The 18,965-nt window shown below is 42.2% G+C and overlaps 1 protein-coding gene across 3 annotated transcripts in view; it reads left to right on the forward strand.

Annotated features, from left to right (window-relative positions):
- Positions 1–18,965, forward strand: part of ASAP1 (ArfGAP with SH3 domain, ankyrin repeat and PH domain 1) — a 370,981-nt gene that overhangs the window by 270,116 nt on the left and 81,900 nt on the right. For all 3 annotated transcript variants that reach the window (XM_074943850.1, XM_074943849.1, XM_074943852.1), the window contains 2 exons: positions 9,270–9,357; positions 10,890–10,938. In XM_074943850.1, the coding sequence (XP_074799951.1) occupies positions 9,270–9,357; positions 10,890–10,938 (137 nt within the window). The remainder of the gene's footprint in view (positions 1–9,269; positions 9,358–10,889; positions 10,939–18,965) is intronic.

Below are 18,965 nucleotides of genomic sequence, written 5' to 3' on the forward strand. Positions count from 1 at the left end.
CAGTTTAGGATTATTTTGGCCAGCAGCATATGGGGTCGCACATGCACTTTGCATATCCTCGTGGTGTCCACCTGAGGTTTTAAAGGATGGGGTGACCTCAGCCGTCCCTTAATTCCTTCTCACCAGTCTGTGGCTATGAGATAAAACTAAAGCTTCTCACTCTGAAGTCTGTCCATTATTTTTTAAATAAGTGGTCAGTAGATATTTAGTAGTTTGTGATTAGGTGTAGTCATTTGTATAGTGTTTCCTTTCTTCTCTTAAGAAAGAACTTTTCTGTACCAGTGAGACTTTCAAGTACCAGGTCCAAACCTTATGATGGAACACAAGTTATCAGTCTTAGAAATTGTCCTTCATCTGAGACAATGATGTCCCTTAAAGATGGACTCAATATGCTTATTATGTCTCTTGGTGATGGTACATACTGGAGAAATTTGCCATTTGCAAATTGTTCTTGAAGAGAACACAAAAAGCGAGAGTGACTCACCTGAAATGGTTTCTGCTGGGAGAGGTCCATGAGCCCCTCTTCAAATACTACAGAGACTGGGCCTGAAAATCCTGAGTAATCCTCAGAAAGTTAGCTCCTTTGCTAGCTCATCTGAGATGGACATCTCTAAGGAATCATCTTCTACAAATAATAAAACCTTTGGGGTCAGGGGAGAAAGGAAAACTGAGCCTCTAAGGGGAAGAGATCAAAGTTCCCTACAGTAGGTTCTACCTCCTAAAATTCAGAAATCCTCTCGATTTGCCTTAGAGGCAAAGCCCAAGAAGGTCCCTATTGCATTCATTCATGCACTGGCTGCTGTGTCCTGGTACTAGCTTCCTCAGCGTGTCTGAGGACTCCCAGTATAGAGACCTCCAGAACTCACACCTTCTATTTGCCTGCCAATGGTGCCAGCTTACTTGGCACTCAAACCTATATGTTCAGAGACCTCATGGTGTCTGGGGTACAGGAGTCACCACTGTTCTCAGTGGTTATGATAGCTCTTCTGGTACCAACTGCTACTGAGTTTGATAATGAGCACATCAGCAGAACTATTTAAAGCACAGTTTAAATGTGCATCTAACACTCCAGTCAGGGCTAGTTCACCCCTACAAGAGGAGTACTCCTTTTCCTCTGGTTCAGTCAGTCTATACCTGGTTGCCTTGTGATGCCCATAAATAAGGGACTACTTGGATCAGCCAAGTTACTCTGCCAATACTTACTTCTGTAGCACAGACATCAACACAAGCAGATCACCATTACTAAGTGCCTTCTAGCGGCTTTGAACAATTTTATATGCACCCTGTATCTGGGTCATTGGTTGTTGCAGTGATCCACAAAAGGACTAGACATCATTGTCAGCAAAATCTATTCTTCAAGCCAAAGAATTCAAAAAAGCTCAATTTATTTGACTGGAAGCGTATTCATCATTGTGACCGTCTATACTATTATGGTCACCACTTTTACAAGACTGTGATAAATTTTGCAAAAAGTATGCCTTATGAGGTATTATTAGAAAGCTCATAATATGCTGAACATTATCTGCCTGGGTAAAATACATTTAGCAAAACCATATGTGAGATTGTAAGAGTCTAATTCTGGGTACCACCTACAAACCAGTTTTTCAGCCTGGTGTTAAAGAGCTATCACCGGCTTAAGCAGCCATTCTTCAGCAATGGGAAGGTATAAACAAGAAATTTACATTTCATCACAGACACAGTCCAACCCTTATGTCCATCCACAAGAGACTACTTATCACCTACACTCCAGTTAGGGGTAATCCTCAAAGAGGGGAGGGTCGTATAAGAGAGAGAGACAATGGCCTCCATTTCACCTCTCCTCCTCCCATCTCTCTGCTCATGACATCAACTCTCAAGGAACTGAACTAAGGAAGCATAGTCCCAGACTGAAAGAAAAAGCCACCTGTGAAATTTACTGCATCATATAGAGAGGAAAACCTTTGCTTTTAAATTCACTTAGCTTGTTAAGTTAGGTGTTAGCTTGCGTATTGCTCTTTTATTTTTGTTTGTAACTAATGCTGGCTTTTATGCATCAATACTTGTAATCACTTAAAATCTATCTTTCTGCAGTTAATAAACTTATCTTACTGTTTTATCTTAACCAGTGTGCTAGGATTAGAGTGTGGGGGGAAACTCCATTTGGGATTAAAAAAAAGGCCGGTATATATATCATTTTCCTTTGATGGAACGATGGACTTGCATGAACGTGTATTTGTGTGCTGGACAGTGCAAGGCACATTTCTGGGGAGACATGGCTGGGACTAAGAACTTGGGGATGTCACCCTGTATGTAATTAATGAGTGACTGGGCAGAGCGCTCATGTATTTAGCTGGGAGTGAATTTGCATCCTAAAGACTGTGTGAGCAGGCCAGTAATGGATTTTCTAACAACAAAGCTGTGTAGAAGGACACCCAAGCTAGAGAATTAAGGGGACATCGCTGTTCAACAGTCCAGATTGTACCATACGTAATGTCACAATCATCAAGTCTACAAATGAGGATCGTCAATAATCAGGCTTTGATTACTTGTTTTTGGACTTCGTTTCCAAATTTATTGACAAAATCCCCCATGAAAACAGAAGAATTTGAATCTTTGGTTTTGGAGGAGCAACTTGTGGCTCACACATCTCGTCAAGCAATTCTCTGCACTGTGGATACAGTTTCCAGATCCATGGCCACCTCTGTTGCCATGAGAAAATCCTCTTGGCTTGTGTCATCTCAAATTCCTAAAGAGGTGCAGGTTACAATAAAAGATCTGCCATTTGAAGTGTGTGAACTTTTTTAATACAAAGACTGATGAAGCCTTGCATTCTCTAAAATATTATGAGTGATGCTGAGCACGGCAGAGACCGTCTAAACTTCTGAAAAAGTTAGTGTTTCCTCCTTTGGAACCCATCTACCTCTACTACATCTTCTTACCAGGCTTCTATTTTGCTGCTTTCACAGTTTTAATAGCAATGTCTTTTTTTCTTATCATTGCCCTTTCCTTTTCTCTCAAAAATTTTTTTAAAAAAATTGGACTGCCATAGTGTGTTCTTTTGTTTTTTGTATATTTTTGAAGATTTACCTACCTGTCTTTCAAATTTCACCTTTTCTATTAAGCAAATAGGACAGAGGAAATAATACCAGATTGTGCTCTTTACTTTTCTTGGACAGGGTCTACACCTGGTCTTCAGTTAAGACTTTACTTGCTTACCGTGTACTTTGATTTGCTTATCCTCAGTCTTGTGACCTCTTCTGTGCTGTACACACAGGTCGATGCAGTGATACTTTGACTGTGACTACACAAGCTACAGAGATGTCCTGTTTGGGGACCAGGGATTTTAATTCTGATGATATTGTGTAACTTTTTTTAGTAAGTCAGCTTCAGTCTGACATAGTACAATCTCATCAGGTTATATTTTAGTGACTGCCACCATGAAATGCTGCTTGAGGACAAGGGTGGGTGTCTAACGTTGCTGCTGATGTGCACTGTATGGGGGAGAAAGGACTTTGTGACTATCATAAAAATCTCTTCAGGTCCTGAAAATACTTCAAGGCATACATACAATCTACATACCACACAGACTATGCTGACAGCTCGTGCCACACGCTCTCAAAGAAACTGCGGAACCACCTGATCAACATCCTACAGCAAACAGGGAAAGATTAAGAATGAGCTCTCAAAACTGGATACTCTCATAAAAAACCAATCTTCCACACAAACTTCCTTGTGGCTGGACTTTACAAAAACGAGACAAGCCATTTACAACACACACTTTGCTTCTCTACAAAAGAAAAAGGACACTAAACTATCGAAACTACTCCATGCCACAAGGGGCCACAACAGTGGTTCCCTTAACCCACCCAGCAATATTGTGAATCTATCCAACTATACTCTTAGCCCAGCAGAAGAATCTGTCCTATCTCGGGGCCTCTCCTTCTGCCCCTCCACCCCCACGAACATGATACAGTTCTGTGGTGACCTAGAATCCTATTTTCGACATCTCCGACTCAAGGAATATTTCCAACACACCTCTGAACAACATAGTAACCCACAGAGACCTTCCTACCAAGACTACAAAAAGAAGGATTCTGGGTGGACTCCTCCTCAAGGTCGAAACAACAGACTGGACTTCAACATAGAGTGCTTCCGCCAACGTGCACGGGCTGAAATTGTGGAAAAGCAGCATCACTTGCCCCACAACCTCAGCCGTGCAGAACACAATGCCATCCACAGCCTCAGAAACAACTCTGACATCATAATCAAAAAGGCTGACAAAGGAGGTGCTGTTGTCATCATGAATAGGTCGGAATATGAACAAGAGGCTGCTAGGCAGCTCTCCAACATCACTTTCTGCAAGCCATTACCCTCTGATCCCACTGAGAGTTACCAAAAGAAACTACAGCATTTGCTCAAGAAACTCCCTGAAAAAGCACAAGAACAAATCTGCACAGACACACCCCTGGAACCCTGACCTGGGGTATTCTATCTGCTACCCAAGATCCATAAACCTGGAAATCCTGGATGCCCCATCATCTCAGGCATTGGCACCCTGACAGCAGGATTGTCTGGCTATGTAGACTCCCTCTTCAGGCGCTACACTCCCAGCACTCCCAGCTGTCTTCGAGACACCACTGACTTCCTGAGGAAACTACAATCCATCGGTGATTTTCCTGAAAACACCATCCTGGCCACTACGGATGTAGAAGCCCTCTTACACCAACATTCCACACAAAGATGGACTACAAGCCGTCAGGAACAGTATCCCCGATAATGTCACGGCAAGCCTGTGGCTGAACTTTGTGACTTTGTCCTCACCCATAACTATTCCACATTTGGGGACAATGTATACCTTCAAATCAGCGGCACTGCTATGGGTACCCGCATGGCCCCGCAGTATGCCCACGTTTTTATGGCTGACTTAGAACAACGCTTCCTCAGCTCTTGTCCCCTAATGCCCCTACTCTACTTGCGCTACATTGATGACATCTTCATCATCTGGACCCATGAAAAAGAAGCCCTTGAGGAATTCCACCATGATTTCAACAATTTCCATCCCACCATCAATCTCACCCTGGACCAGTCAACACAAGAGATCCACTTCCTGGACACTACGGTGCTAATAAAGCTATGGTCACATAAACACCACCCTATACCGGAAACCTACTGACCGCTATTCCTACCTACATGCCTCCAGCTTTCATCCAGACCACACCACACGATCCATTGTCTACAGCCAAGCTCTACGATACAACCGCATTTGCTCCAACACCTCATACAGAGACAAACACCTACAAGATCTCTATCAAGCATTCTTACAACTACAATACCCACCTGCTGAAGTGAAGAAACAGATTGACAGAGCCAGAAGAGTACCCAGAAGTCACCTACTACAGGACAGGCCCAACAAAGAAAATAACAGAACGCCACTAGCCATCACCTTCAGCCCCCAACTAAAACCTCTCCAACGCATCATCAAGGATCTACAACCTATCCTGAAGGATGACCCATCACTCTCACAGATCTTGGGAGACAGACCAGTTCTTGCTTACAGACAGCCCCCCAACCTGAAGCCAATACTCACCAGCAACCACACACCACGCAACAGAACCACTAACCCAGGAACCTATCCTTGCAACAAAGCCCGTTGCCAACTGTGTCCACATATCTATTCAGGGGACACCATCATAGGGCCTAATCACATCAGCCACACTATCAGAGGCTTGTTTACATGTGATATATGCCATCATGCACATTGGTCAAACTGGACAGTCTCTACGTAAAAGAATAAATGGATACAAATCAAATGTCAAGAATTATAATATTCAAAAACCAGTTGGAGAACACTTCAATCTCTCTGTTTACTCGATTACAGACTTAAAAGTTGCAATTCTTCAACAAAAAAACTTCAGAAACAGACTCCAACGAGAGACTGCTGAATTGGAATTAATTTGCAAACTGGATACAATTAACTTAGGCTTGAATAGAGATTGGGAGTGGATGGGTCATTACACAAAGTAAAACTATTTCCCCATCTTTATTCTCCCCCCCCCCCCCCCCCCGTTCCTCAGACGTTCTTGTCAACTGCTGGAAATGGCCCACCTTGATTATCACTACAAAAGGTTCCCCCCCCCCCCGCTCTCCTGCTGGTAATAGCTCACCTTAAGTGATCACTCTGGTTACAGTGTGTATGGTAACAGCCATCGTTTCATGTTCTCTGTGTATATAAATCTCCCCACTGTATTTTCCACTGAATGCATCCGATGAAGTGAGCTGTAGCTCATGAAAGCTTATGCTCAGATAAATTGGTTAGTCTCTAAGGTGCCACAAGTACTCCTTTTCTTTTTGCTAATACAGACTAACATGGCTGCTACTCTGAAATCTGTCTTAGTAGTAGAGAGGTTCCTTTTTACATGTCAGAGTAGATCTTGGTGTGAAAACTAACTGAATAAAAGGTAACAGTAAACTGAATGGTAAAGGCTTTTGTTATACAAATAAATTATCCCTGCTTCAAGTAATTGGTGAAGAAACCTTAGAAGTTAATGATAGGGTAACTTTTCTGGCTTTAATACTTATCAAAATAGTGCTTCATGCAATACAGTATGAAGCTGGTATCAGAGATTTTTGTTGTGTTGCTTATTGTATAAATGGTACCTTATGGCAGTGAAGATGATAAATTTTAAAAAGGTATTGGAGAGGCTTAGGTTGTTTATATCAAGCTTGCATAGAGAGGGGAAACGTCTTATATCTGTGGAGAGAGTCCCCAATATTTGAATACTGAAAAGACCTCATTAATCAAATCAAAATCAAACCATTAGTTGTGGCTCAGGTATGATTGTTACTAACAGGCCTTCACTAAATAAATTAAAGAACAGTGACATAATTTTATCATTATGAGTTCCAGGCAGACGTTTGTGCCTAGATCTTCAGAACGGCACAAGTTTAGTTCAGTATGGCACATCAATATTAATATGGTAGGTTTTGGAGAATTACTTATGAATATGATATATGACTACCATTTATTAACTGTGTAGAAGAAAGAGATCCGATTATTTTCACAGTTATGACTCACTTTTAATTCTGTATGGTAACACATCATAATGTATTAATAAACATCTTCTTTCTTTATATTCCCATGCCCTCAGGTGCATAATAGGGTGTTCATCAGTTTCCACCATTTATTTAGGTCTTGTGCTGGTCTGTTCAGGCCTCTTGAGTGTCATGTTGATGGATTTGGCTTCTTTCTCTATTGTTCTGTGTAATGTTTCTCTAGGTTGCCCTCTTTTTCTCTTCCCAGGTGGTGTCCATAATATCATTTGATGTGGAAGTCATGTTGGTGGCATCCTTAAAGTGTGTCCTAAATATGTTCATCGTCATCTTACCATGTTTGGTGCTTTAGGTTTGTTTACTCTGCTCAGTTTCTGATGTTGCAAGAAACTCTTTCCAATGGACTCTGAAGATCTTCCACAGGCATTCACTTTGGAATGAGTTGATCTTCTTATCAATTTCTGCTGCAGATTTCCACAACTCTGCTCTATAAAGGAGGACAGACTTGGTGGTGTTAAAAATTAGTAATTTTGTATCAGTGCCAGTTATGCTACTTTTCTAAATCTTTTGAAGTTTGTGAAAGTTGTTTGCTGCTTTTGATATTCATTGCTTGATATCTAGCATAGTGTCACCATTGTTGCACTTCTCACTCCTTAGATATGTAAAATGACTTACTTCTTCTAGTGTCGCCTTTTGCTCTGATGGTTGCTCTCGGGACGTTGATGGCCAAATATTTTGTCTTCCTCTTGTTGATAAACTTGTTTTGCAGTGTCTGCCAAAATCTGTGTCTTTTCTTCCATTAAGCAATATGTTGAATGCAGGAGGATGTCATCAGCAAAACAAAGATTACCCAATTGTTCTAATATAATGTGGTATATTTTATAAAATAGCAAAATCTTAATAAACGTCACTAAGCTTCTGCTACGTTTTTCTGAGAAATGGCTATTATACAATGTGTGGATTAGCAAAATTCTATTGTAGTTTGGGGAGTGGGAAATGGAGAAATCATCCTTCCTAAATCTAATCAGTCTATTTTTTTGTCTCGTTTTGCTTGCGTGCGCTATGGGGGATGAAAGGGATATTAACTGTGGATATTTTGAGACCCATGTAATATGCTTCTTGAAGGTCCCCTAACTTGTTCTTGCATTTGAGTTGAAGCCTTATTCTCTACATGTGATTTGAGCATTCACATTTAATATAACTTTTTAATGACCATAAGCCTGGTGGCAGCTCTTCTGGTCATTATTTTATTTACGTTATTTCGGACTGCAGGGGACAACCAAAACCTTTTTGGTGGTAATTCACTCAAACAAGGTTTATTTAAACTTACTTACTGCACTTACCCTGAGGAATATTTTGAAAGCTGACAGAGGAGCTAGATCTTGAGGATTTGTATACAGAAGAATTTCAATATAGATCAGTGGAAAGATGTATTGTGATTCCTGTGTGCTCATTTTAGACCATTCAGGAAGGTACTTAAACATACTTTGATCATGTGAGTAATCAGTTGAGGTCAGTGGATACATGAAAGCTAGGTATATGCTTAACTACCTTCCTGAACCAGAGCAACAGTCAGGTAAGTGAAAATATAGAAAAAGATTTAACAGAGCACATTATGTACACATATTTACTAAAGCAGTGGTCAGCAATAATCCCTTCCGGATTTACACAGGAGCTACATTCAGCTCAACCACCAAAACTGGTTGGAAAAACAGAGCCAGCCTGTATAGTTAATTTGGTTTCACCTTTTCTTTACCTGTTAGTTGAAGAAATGACACTTGTCTCCCAGTAAGGGAAATGGGTGGGGGGGGGGGTTGTGTGTGTATATATGTACTGTGTGTATATACTTATCAAGATTGTTTTGTTACTTTTTAGCTATTTTCAATTACTTGAATGAAATAATGAAATAAAATGCAAGGAAAATGGAAGCATTCATGTGTGTATTCATTATGTAACAAAAAATGCTTAATGATAACAATTGAATCTTTGTGTTTATTAAACACAATAGGAAAATTAAATATTGGGACTTTTTTTAAAAAAAAAATCTTCATTTCTTCAGACACGTCTGAAATTATAAAAAAAAATGAATTGCTAAAAAGGGGCTTTTGTTATTCTTGTACTGCTCCATCTATACTGATTAAAATGTGACTATAACCATATATAAAAGGAATGGAAAAAATACCTTTCAGTGGGAAAAGGGCCCTACATCAAGACTACTATAGGTAATTTTTTTTCTTTAGTCCAACAGGCAACCTGCCAAACTGAATTTACTAACCTGCCAGGTGAAGCCAAATGCAGAAGATAAGAAGTCTTTTGATCTGATATCACGTATGTGACATTTTAAGTGAATAAATATTTACACCATTCATTATCAACTAGTCTATTGGCTGGGATTTTACAGGGTGTTGTTGTATAGCAAAATAATTACAAGGTTCTGTTTTAACTAGAAGTGAGTCTAAAATGCAAAATTAAGCTCCTAATCCAAACTTGTACAAAGTTTTGTGGATATTTGGATCCAGCTCTGATTTTGACTCAAGGACCAAGACTATATACATCTTCTTATGGAAAGTTTTCTAATATCTATACTGTGTATGTGTTGCAAACCATAAGATGCACTGTGCACAAAATTAACTGTTATGAAGAGTAGCAACTATGCGTGAACATGTTTGCTTAGATTCAGTCAGGTAATTATTCTGCAATTTTAACAGTCTATCAGTACTTGTTCAAAATACCCCCTGTACTGTGTGTGGAACTTCAGTTTCATCTCCTTCATAAAAGATAGCCTTTAACCATTTAGTAATACCTGTGCCTGTCTATCTTGCGTTGTGTCATAGATAGGGCTCTGTGTTTGTCACGGCAGTCACAGATCCCTGACTTTCTGTGACCTCCTTGACTTCTACAGAGGCCAGTGTGGCTGACCCCAGGGCCGCTGAAGCAGCTGGCTCCAGGGCCAGCTACTCAGGTGGCCCTGGGGACAGCCACACCAGCCGCTGCTGGAGCGACTCTACAGCCAGCCACTCAGGCGGCCCCACAGCCATCCGCACCAGCCCAAGTAGTAGTCCCCGGGGCGGCTGGAGCAGGTGTGCACCTGCCCCCACTCTCCCCAGCAGCGGCCCCCTGGGGCATGCTCCATACAGCAGCAGTCCCCTGGGGTGCACCCTCCGCAGCAGCAGCTGCCCCAAGATTTAGTCAGGGTATAGTATAAATCATGGACAGATCAGGGGCCTGAATTTTTGTTTTTGTCCGTGACCTGTCCATGACTTTTACTAAAAATACCCATGACTAAATCCTAGCCTTAATCATTGAAGTTAATTTTGATGGTGATAAAAACAATAACATTTTCTTTGTGTTGATTTTATTTTTTTCCAAACAAAATGTACCTATTTTGGGTTAATTTTGCCCTAATTTTGTCTTGTGCAACTCCTTTTACTTCAAAAGGGATTTTACAAGGCAGAATATGCCCCATATAGTGTTTTTCTATGCATTCTAAAAAAACAAGGGTGTCTGTTTTCAACAAATTGACTAAGACGTGGCATAAAATATGCTGGCTGTACACACAAAAAAAAGTGAACTTAATGTAACTCAAAAAGTATACTGCCTCACCTCTTCGGTATTACATTAACAATATCTGTCACCAGACCCTCATTTGATACAAATGACTTATACTGTCAACAATTCTGTTGCTTTATTAAAAAGTTAGTAACTGAAAAAAGAGCTGTCATAGGTTTACTGACTTACGTTAACATATGTCCTTACTTGCTGAATATATTTTGGTAACAAATGCTGTTTTGGCATCTTAAAATTAATTTCAGCTCTGTCAGGTGTGTTCAACATTAGAAAGATTTTTGTTTGTATTTCAGATAACAGAACATACCACTTTCAGGCGGAGGATGAACAAGAGTATATAGCGTAAGGATGTTTACACGGTCATCAAGATATTTTTAAATCTGTCTCTAGAAATATGCAAAACATGTGTCACTGGCAAAACTACTTTTGTTCAATTAGTGGAAAAACACTATATGCCTTTGTTCCCTAGATTTTTTTGTTATGCTGAAAGTCGTAAGTGAAAACTGCCATTCATCAGAGTGAAGAGTGGTAAAGGTTACAAAAGGTTTGACGCCCACAAAAACTCCATGAGAAAGGGGGGGAGGGGAAGAGACAGTAGAATAATTATCTGTACCCTATCTCACCTTTTTCACAGCCGAAAAAACCATATATCTGCCACTTTAGATGTAAGAGTACGGTACTGGAAATGGGAGACAGAAAACACCTTCTCTTTGAGTCTTACTATACTTTGGAATCTAATCATTTACATTAGTTACTTTATTAATGCAGTTACTTGCCCCCATAGACTGTTTCATTAGACTTATCCATCTACCTGCCAGTGCAGAACTCTCTAGAACTTTCTAGAGTTCTCTGATTCACATCCCTCTGTTTGTCTTTTGCGTATTGCTTTTGGTAGCCATAGGGCTTTGGTAGCAGTGTGGTTGTGTAGAACAGTGGCTCTCAAACCTTTCCAGATTACTGTACCCCTTTCAGGAGTCTGATTTGTCTTGCATAGCCCCAAGTTTCACCTCACATAAAAGCTACTTGATTACGAAATCAGACGTAAAAATGCAGAAGTGTCACAGCACACTGTTACTGAAAAATTTCTTACTTTCTCATTTTTACCATATAATTATAAAATAAATAAATTGGAATATAAATATTGAACTCTACATTTCAGTGTATAGTATATAAAGAAATATAAACAGGTCACTGTCTGTATGAAATGTAGTTTGTACTGACTTTGCTAGTGCTTCTTATGTTGCATGTTATAAAACTAGGCAAATATCTAGATGAGTTGATGTACCCCCTGGAAGATCTCTGCATACCCCCAGGGGTACGCGTACCCCTGGTTGAGAACCACTGCTGTAGAACATTGCACTCCACTGCCACCTGACAATTCCCGTAAGAAAGCTGCTGGTGGAATGCCCAGATTGAGGTCTGGTGCCTGCCTGCCTCCCTCCTTTCAGCTTCACTATTCCTTACCTGCTCACCTGTATTCTAGTTTAACACCAGATTGCTTCTTGTACGCTTGCTGTCTTGTATGCATTTGAGAAGCCTTTACAGCTGATTGGCAGGTGGAGAAGTAGATGACATGGGGAAGCAGTGGTTTAGGGCCCAGTCACAGACAGGGAGTGAGCAGGGAAGGAGCCTCATGTTGCACATGGAATCCTTCAAAGCTTTAGGCCAGTCCTGCAGGTTGTGAAAGGTGATGGTTCTGTCATGTTTACAGCTGACTTTGCACATTGTCTGTTTGGGAAGCACCATGTTATTTTCCCTTCATTTGTTGGGTGAGAAGAAAATAATGCCATTTAAAATATTTAGTCAGCAATGTCTTGGATGCACAATTGATCTTGAAATATTTGCCATAAATTAGCTTTTACTATATTTGTTTATTTGAAAGATCAAGCTATAATATATTTCATTTTCTTTATTAGTCTTTGTATTTTGAGACCCAGTCATTTAAAGTAGTTATTTGTTACTGCGTATATTTTCCCCTCTGATTATTTTGTCAGACTAGTTTGAGATCCCACAATGATTTTATTTCCTGTAAGCTTCAGTACGTTTTATCAAAATAAAGGAATACGGTTCAACTTCAGTAGCTGAGAGAATGAATTTGTTCTGGGGTATTTTTTTAATATTGTTGTTGCTAAATGGAACTTATTAGCCCTACAAATAGACTTGAGAAGTTTACTGGATTTAGAGGTAGTAAATTGATGAAAACTAATGACATATTGCCTGTTTTGGAAATACAAACCACTAAAAACTACAACACATTCCTGTAGTTCTGCTTATTCAAGTGCTGTGTGTTTTGGACAAGTACTTATAAGTGACCCAAATAGCATTAGATATGTCTGTGTAATTTTGTGAATTTGATCGGTGATACAGCTGTTTCCAAGTCTAATATCTTTTTTGTGATGGGACAACCAGATTTGCAGGCAGTGTTCAAGGTGTGGGCATATCATGGATTTATATAGTGGCATTATGATATTTTCTTATAATGAAACCCTTTCCTAATGGTTCCTAACATTCTGTTAGCTTTTTTGACTGCCACTGCACACTGAGCGGATGTTTTCAGAGAACCATCCTCGATAACGCTAAGATTTCTTTCTTCAGTGGTAACAGCTAATTTAGACACCATCGTTTTATATGCATAGTTGGGATTGTTTTCCAATGTGCATTACTTTGCACTAATCAACTGAATTTCATTTGCCATTTTGTTCTCCAGTCACCCAGTTTTGTGAGATCCCTTTGTAACTCTTTGCAGTCAGGTTTGAACTTAACTATCTTGAGTAATTTTTTATCGTTTGCAAATTTTGTCACCTCACTGTTCACCCCTTTTCTTCAGATAATTTAGGTATATGTTGAATAGCACTGCTCCCAGTACAGATCCCTTGGGGACCCTGCTATTCACCTCTCTCCATTGTGAAAACTGACCATTTATTCCTGCCTTATCTTTTAACATATTACTGCCTCATGAGAGGACCTTCCCTCTTATCTCATCACTCCTTATTTCTCTTAAGAACCTTTGGTGAGCTTTCTGAAAGTCTAAGACACTATATCCACTGGATCACCCTTGTCCACGTTTGCTGACACCATGAAAGAATTCTGACACACATGATTTCACTTTACAAAGCTGCGTTGAATATTCTCCATGAGTGCGTCTCATAATTCTGTTCTTTACTAGTTTCAGCCATTTGCCTGGTACTGAAGTTTGGCTTACTGGCCTGTAATTGCCAGTATTGCCTCTGGAGCCTTCTTAAAATTAACATTACAATTAGCTATCATCCAGTCATCTGGTAGAGAGGCTGATTTAAGTGATACCAGTTAGTAGTTCCACAATTTCATATTTGAATTTCTTCAGAACTCTTGGATATCTGTTTAGGGCAACGATTTAATTTACCAATTTATTCCAAAACCTCCTCTATTGACATCTCAATCTGGGACAGTTCCTCAGATTTGTCACCTAAAAGGAATGGTGCCAATGTGGGAATCTCCCTTACATCCTCTTCAGTGAAGACCAAGGCAAAGAATTCATCTAGCTTCCCTGCAAAGGCGTTGTCTTCCTGGAGTGCTACTTTAGCACTTCGATCATCCAGTATCCCCACTGATCGTTTGGTAGTCTTCCTGTTAGTTTTTGCTGTTTGTTTTTGTGTCTTTTGCTAGTTGCTCTTCCGATTCTTTTTTTGGCCCACTAATTATATTTTTACACTTGATTTGCCAACGTTTATGCTCCTTTCTCTTTTCCTCAGTAGGATTTGACTTCCAATTTTTAAAGGATGCCTTTTTGCCTCTATTTCTTTTAGTCTGTTGTTTAGTCATGGTGGCATTGTTTTTTTGGTCCTCTTGAGGTTTTTTGGGGGAGGGTGCTGGGGGTATACCATTAGTTTGATCCTCTACTATGGTGTTTTTAATTAGTCTCCCTGCAGCTTACAGGCATTTCACTCTTGTTACTGTTCCTTTTAATTTCCATTTAACTAGCTTCCTCATCTTTGTGTGGTTCCCCTTTTTGAAGTTAAAGGCTACTGTGGTGGGTTCCTTTGGTATTCCCCTCCTCCCAAGGATGTTAAATTTAATTACTTTATGGTTGGTATTACCAAGTGGTTCTTCAAGTAGTGTCCCTGTGGGCGCTTCACTGTATGAGAGTTCCACTGTAGGTGTACTTGGATTCCTGTGCTGCTGATCAGAGATCTTTATGCCCTGCCACGAGGCTAGTCAATGGACGCGGACTAATGCCCGTCAGTTCCTTCTCTACCGCTCCTGGCTAGAGACAGAGCTATTAGCAGTCCATTAGCAACTATTACCTCATGCTTTCTTTGTAGCCTAGAGCCTAGTTTTTAGTGGTAGTCTAGTGTCTTTTATTTTTTTCCTTATATTCTAAAATATATCTATACTTATATGTAGAGAGATATAGATAGAATTTAATTTCTTTCTTCCCACACTTCTTATTGGGGTCCCTTCCCCCCCAAATGGGGCATGCCCAGTTCTCCAGGCTTCAAGAAGTCCTGCAATGAGGCTATCTTCATCGCAGACGCACTCATGGTACATTCATTGCCTCAGGAAAGGACACGTTTAAAAGTGCACTCTTTGCCAGTAGCTTAGATCTTGGTCTCACAAGGACAGAGAGCTAAGGCAGAAGATTATATTCATGGAGGTAGCTCTGAGACCTTCTCTGGACACACACCAACAGTCTCCACACAGACGTGAGTCTTCCCCACAGCCCTCAACATTAAAGGGCTATGGTTTGAAGAAATCAGCCACCAACCCTTCTCATAAGTTGAAAAAGAGAGCGGGAAGTCCCCACAGTGAGCCATGAGCAAGCCACAAACGATCCCTGTCATACTCAGTATCCTCAGTACCATCAGCACCGAGACAGGCCAAACCTGGTACCCATGGCTCAAGGAAGACTACGGTGGCAGGTACCATTGATGCACCCACAGACCCAGTGGGCATGGGCACCAAGTCAACAGCACCTCAGGAGAAGACCGGAGTAAACAGTCCAAGGCACCACTGGTAGGCCATGTCCCATCTGTACCGATGCCTCTTCCAGTACCTGAACAGCCAGTCCAGAGAATATCTCCCCACCCCCCATCACCGTTCGTCGCACCGAGCCAGTCAGCACCACTGGAATTCTGGCACTCGAGGGACCTCCGTTTAGCTGATGTACCAGAGTCTCTCCTTGGCACCAGACCTCTGCACCGGGTCTCCGCTTGACATGGGAGTTTTTCCCGCTGCCTTCCCATGCTCCCCTGCTCTGCAGTGTGGACTCAGATAGCGGACCAGAGATATCTCAGTACTCATCTCAAGCCCCCTACAGTGCCCGATACCAGCAGGTCCTCCAGGCATATCCTTATATGTCCCCACTGCCACCATCCTAGTATGGCCATCCATGGGCACCACCACCAGACTCCATGCCACTGCCACCCCAGTGGCCATACTGGGATCCCTGGGCTGCATACCACCCCCATCCCTCTCGGGCTTCTAGTCCCACCCAGAAGCCCCCCAAGACATCCTTCCTCTGCTGCGATGTCCAGAGCTTCGGAGCCCCCAGAAGGAATCTTGGAGGAGTGCAAGGGTAATGTCAAGGGAGAGGCAACCCCAAAAACTATATTCTTCTCCTCCCCAGATGAGGCTGTCATGCCTCCCCCACCATCCCTGGCAGATGATTTTCGCCTCTTCCAAGACCTCGCAAAGAGAGTGGCTGACTCTCTCCAGATACCTCTGGAGGAAGTCATGGACACACACCACAAGTTCCTGGACATCTTCCACTTCATCCTTAATAATAGCCCTCCCTGTCAATGAGGCCCTTCTCGACCCACAAGAACCATATGGCAGACCCCAGCATTGGTCACACCGACTTGCAAGCAAGCAAGCAAACAAAAAGTAGTACATCCTGGCCTACAGAAAGAGTTCCTCTTCTCCCACTCTCCACCCAACTCCATCAATTCTCATGGCCGTCAACACCATATGAGGCCCACTCCCTACAATAGGGACTGGAAGCAGGAGGGTGTACTCCTTGGCCATGCTTCAGTTTCAAATTGCCAACTACCAAGTGCTTACAGTGAAATATGATTGCACAAATTACTCAAAACTGAACAATTTTATTGAGTAGCTGCCCGAGTCACATCACAAACAATTTAAGGCCATTATCCAAGAAGGGCAGCTAGTGGTAAAGACAATGCTACAGTCTGCCCTCAATGCGGCTGATACTGCAGCCAGATCCATCTCCATGGTGGTGATGCAATGTGACTCTTGGCTCCACCTGTCAGGTTTCCTGAAGGAGGTGCAGGCAGCCATTGAAGATCTTCACTTTGAGGACACTAAGCTCTTTGTGGAGAAAACCAGTGCCTCCCTTCACACACTGAAGGATTCTTGAACCACTCTTCATATGCTGGGCATTTATGTGCTGGGACAAAAGAGAAGATTTAGTCCACAGCTCCAGCATAAACCATAAACTTCCCAGTGCCCAGCTCAATGATACTACGAGCCACAGAGAAAGAAAACTAAATTCTCCAGATGTAAACCATCTGGTCAGCAATGTTCCTCGTCCCAGCTTTCCCCGTCTAAACACCAGTGTTGGTTGAGGTGCCGATAGTTCACTCCCCACAACTGCTACAACCTACCATCACTACCCACCCTTTTGGCCACCATCTGGCAGCATTCTGCAGCACCTGCAAGCATATGACATCAGTCTTATGGGTCCTAGAGATTGTTCACCGTGGGTACTCTGTCCATTTTGTCTCCCTGCCCCCTCCACAACAGCCTTTCCTGTCCCTCTTCAGGGACCCTTCTCACGAGAGTTTATTACAAGAGGTAGACAGTCTCCTCCAGTTAGGAGCCATAGAACCAGTACCTCAACATCTACAAGTCAGAGGTTCTACTCTTGGTATTTTCTAATACCCAAGAGGAAGGGGGCTGGAGACCCATATTAGACCTCAGTGCACTCAACAAGTTTGTCAAAGCTGTGAAATTCAAGATGGTCACTAACGATGATCATTCCAGCACTGGAACAGGGAGACTGATTTTAAGCCTTTGACCTCCAGGATGCATATTTTCACATCGGTCATACCAAATCACAGGCAATTTCTCAGATTGACCCTGGGACAAGATCACTACCAACACAGGGTAGTCCCCTTCAGGTTATCTTTGGCCCTGAGAGTATTTTCCAAGATTTTCTCAGTAGTTGCCACCTGTTTACGCTGCCAAGGGATCATGATTTACCCTTACCTGAATGATTGCCTCCTCAGAGCCTGGTCTCTCCAAGAGGCTCACCAAGTCACCAAATCAAGAATGCACTTGTTTACAGAGCTGGGCTACAGATCAACGGCCAGAAATCAACCCTCACTCTAGTACAGCACCTGGAGTTTATAGGCGCCAACCTTGACCAGCACAGATTACTCTTTCTGGCTACACTTACAGAGACTGTCCAAAACAGTCCACAAATATCAGCCAGACTGCCTACAACTCTTGGGGCATATGGCAGCTGGCTCAGCAGTAATACCACACGGCAGACTCCACATGCGGTGCCTTCGGATATGATTCAGCTTGGTTTATAGACCAAAGAGGGACATTCTAGGCAGAGCCCTGTCACTGGCCACCAGGGTAAAAACCTCCTTAGACTGGTGGAAAGACCCAGCCAATATTAGCAAAGGGATCCCCTTTCTGAAGAATCCTCCCTTGTTGCTTCTCACCACCAACGCATCCCTCATAGGGTGGGACGCACATCTAAACAGCCTTACGACACAAGGGAAGTGATCTTCCATGGAGATATCCCTCCACATCAACCTCCTTGAGCTAAGGGTGGTCAGGATGCCTGCGCCCATTTCCTCCCATTAATCAGACGGTCACCCATGAAAGTCCTAACAGACAACATTGCCTTTATGTTCTACATAAATCGACAAGATGGAGCCCAGTCTCCCTCCCTCTCTGCAGAAGTGTTGAGACTATGAAACTGGTGTATCTCCCATGCTGTCAGCGGTCTACCTCCCAGATACACAAAACTTGATGGCGGACAGTCTCAATTGCAAATTCCCACACAACCATGAATAGGAGCTATACCCAGTAGTGCTTCACAATCTATTCAGGAGATGGGGGATGCTGACCACAGACTTGTTTGCCACTTACCTGAACAAGAAATGTTCATGCTACTGATCCAGAGCAGGGATAGGACAACCTACCCTTGTCCCATCTACTTTGGAGTTCTTGTCAATGACTCTGCGGTAGAGAAAGAACTGAGGGGGGTTAGCCTGCACGCACTGCCTAGCTTCATAGCCGTGGAGAGACCGTGGGGGTGGGGGCGCTAGCGGACACTGCTACTGAAGTTCTCTTATCAGCAGCACAGGGACCCATACAGTGGAGCCCCAACACAGGGGGACGCATCTCAAAGAACC

The sequence above is a fragment of the Natator depressus genome, chromosome 2 (assembly GCF_965152275.1).
Source record: "Natator depressus isolate rNatDep1 chromosome 2, rNatDep2.hap1, whole genome shotgun sequence".
Classification (NCBI taxonomy): Eukaryota; Metazoa; Chordata; order Testudines; family Cheloniidae; genus Natator; species Natator depressus.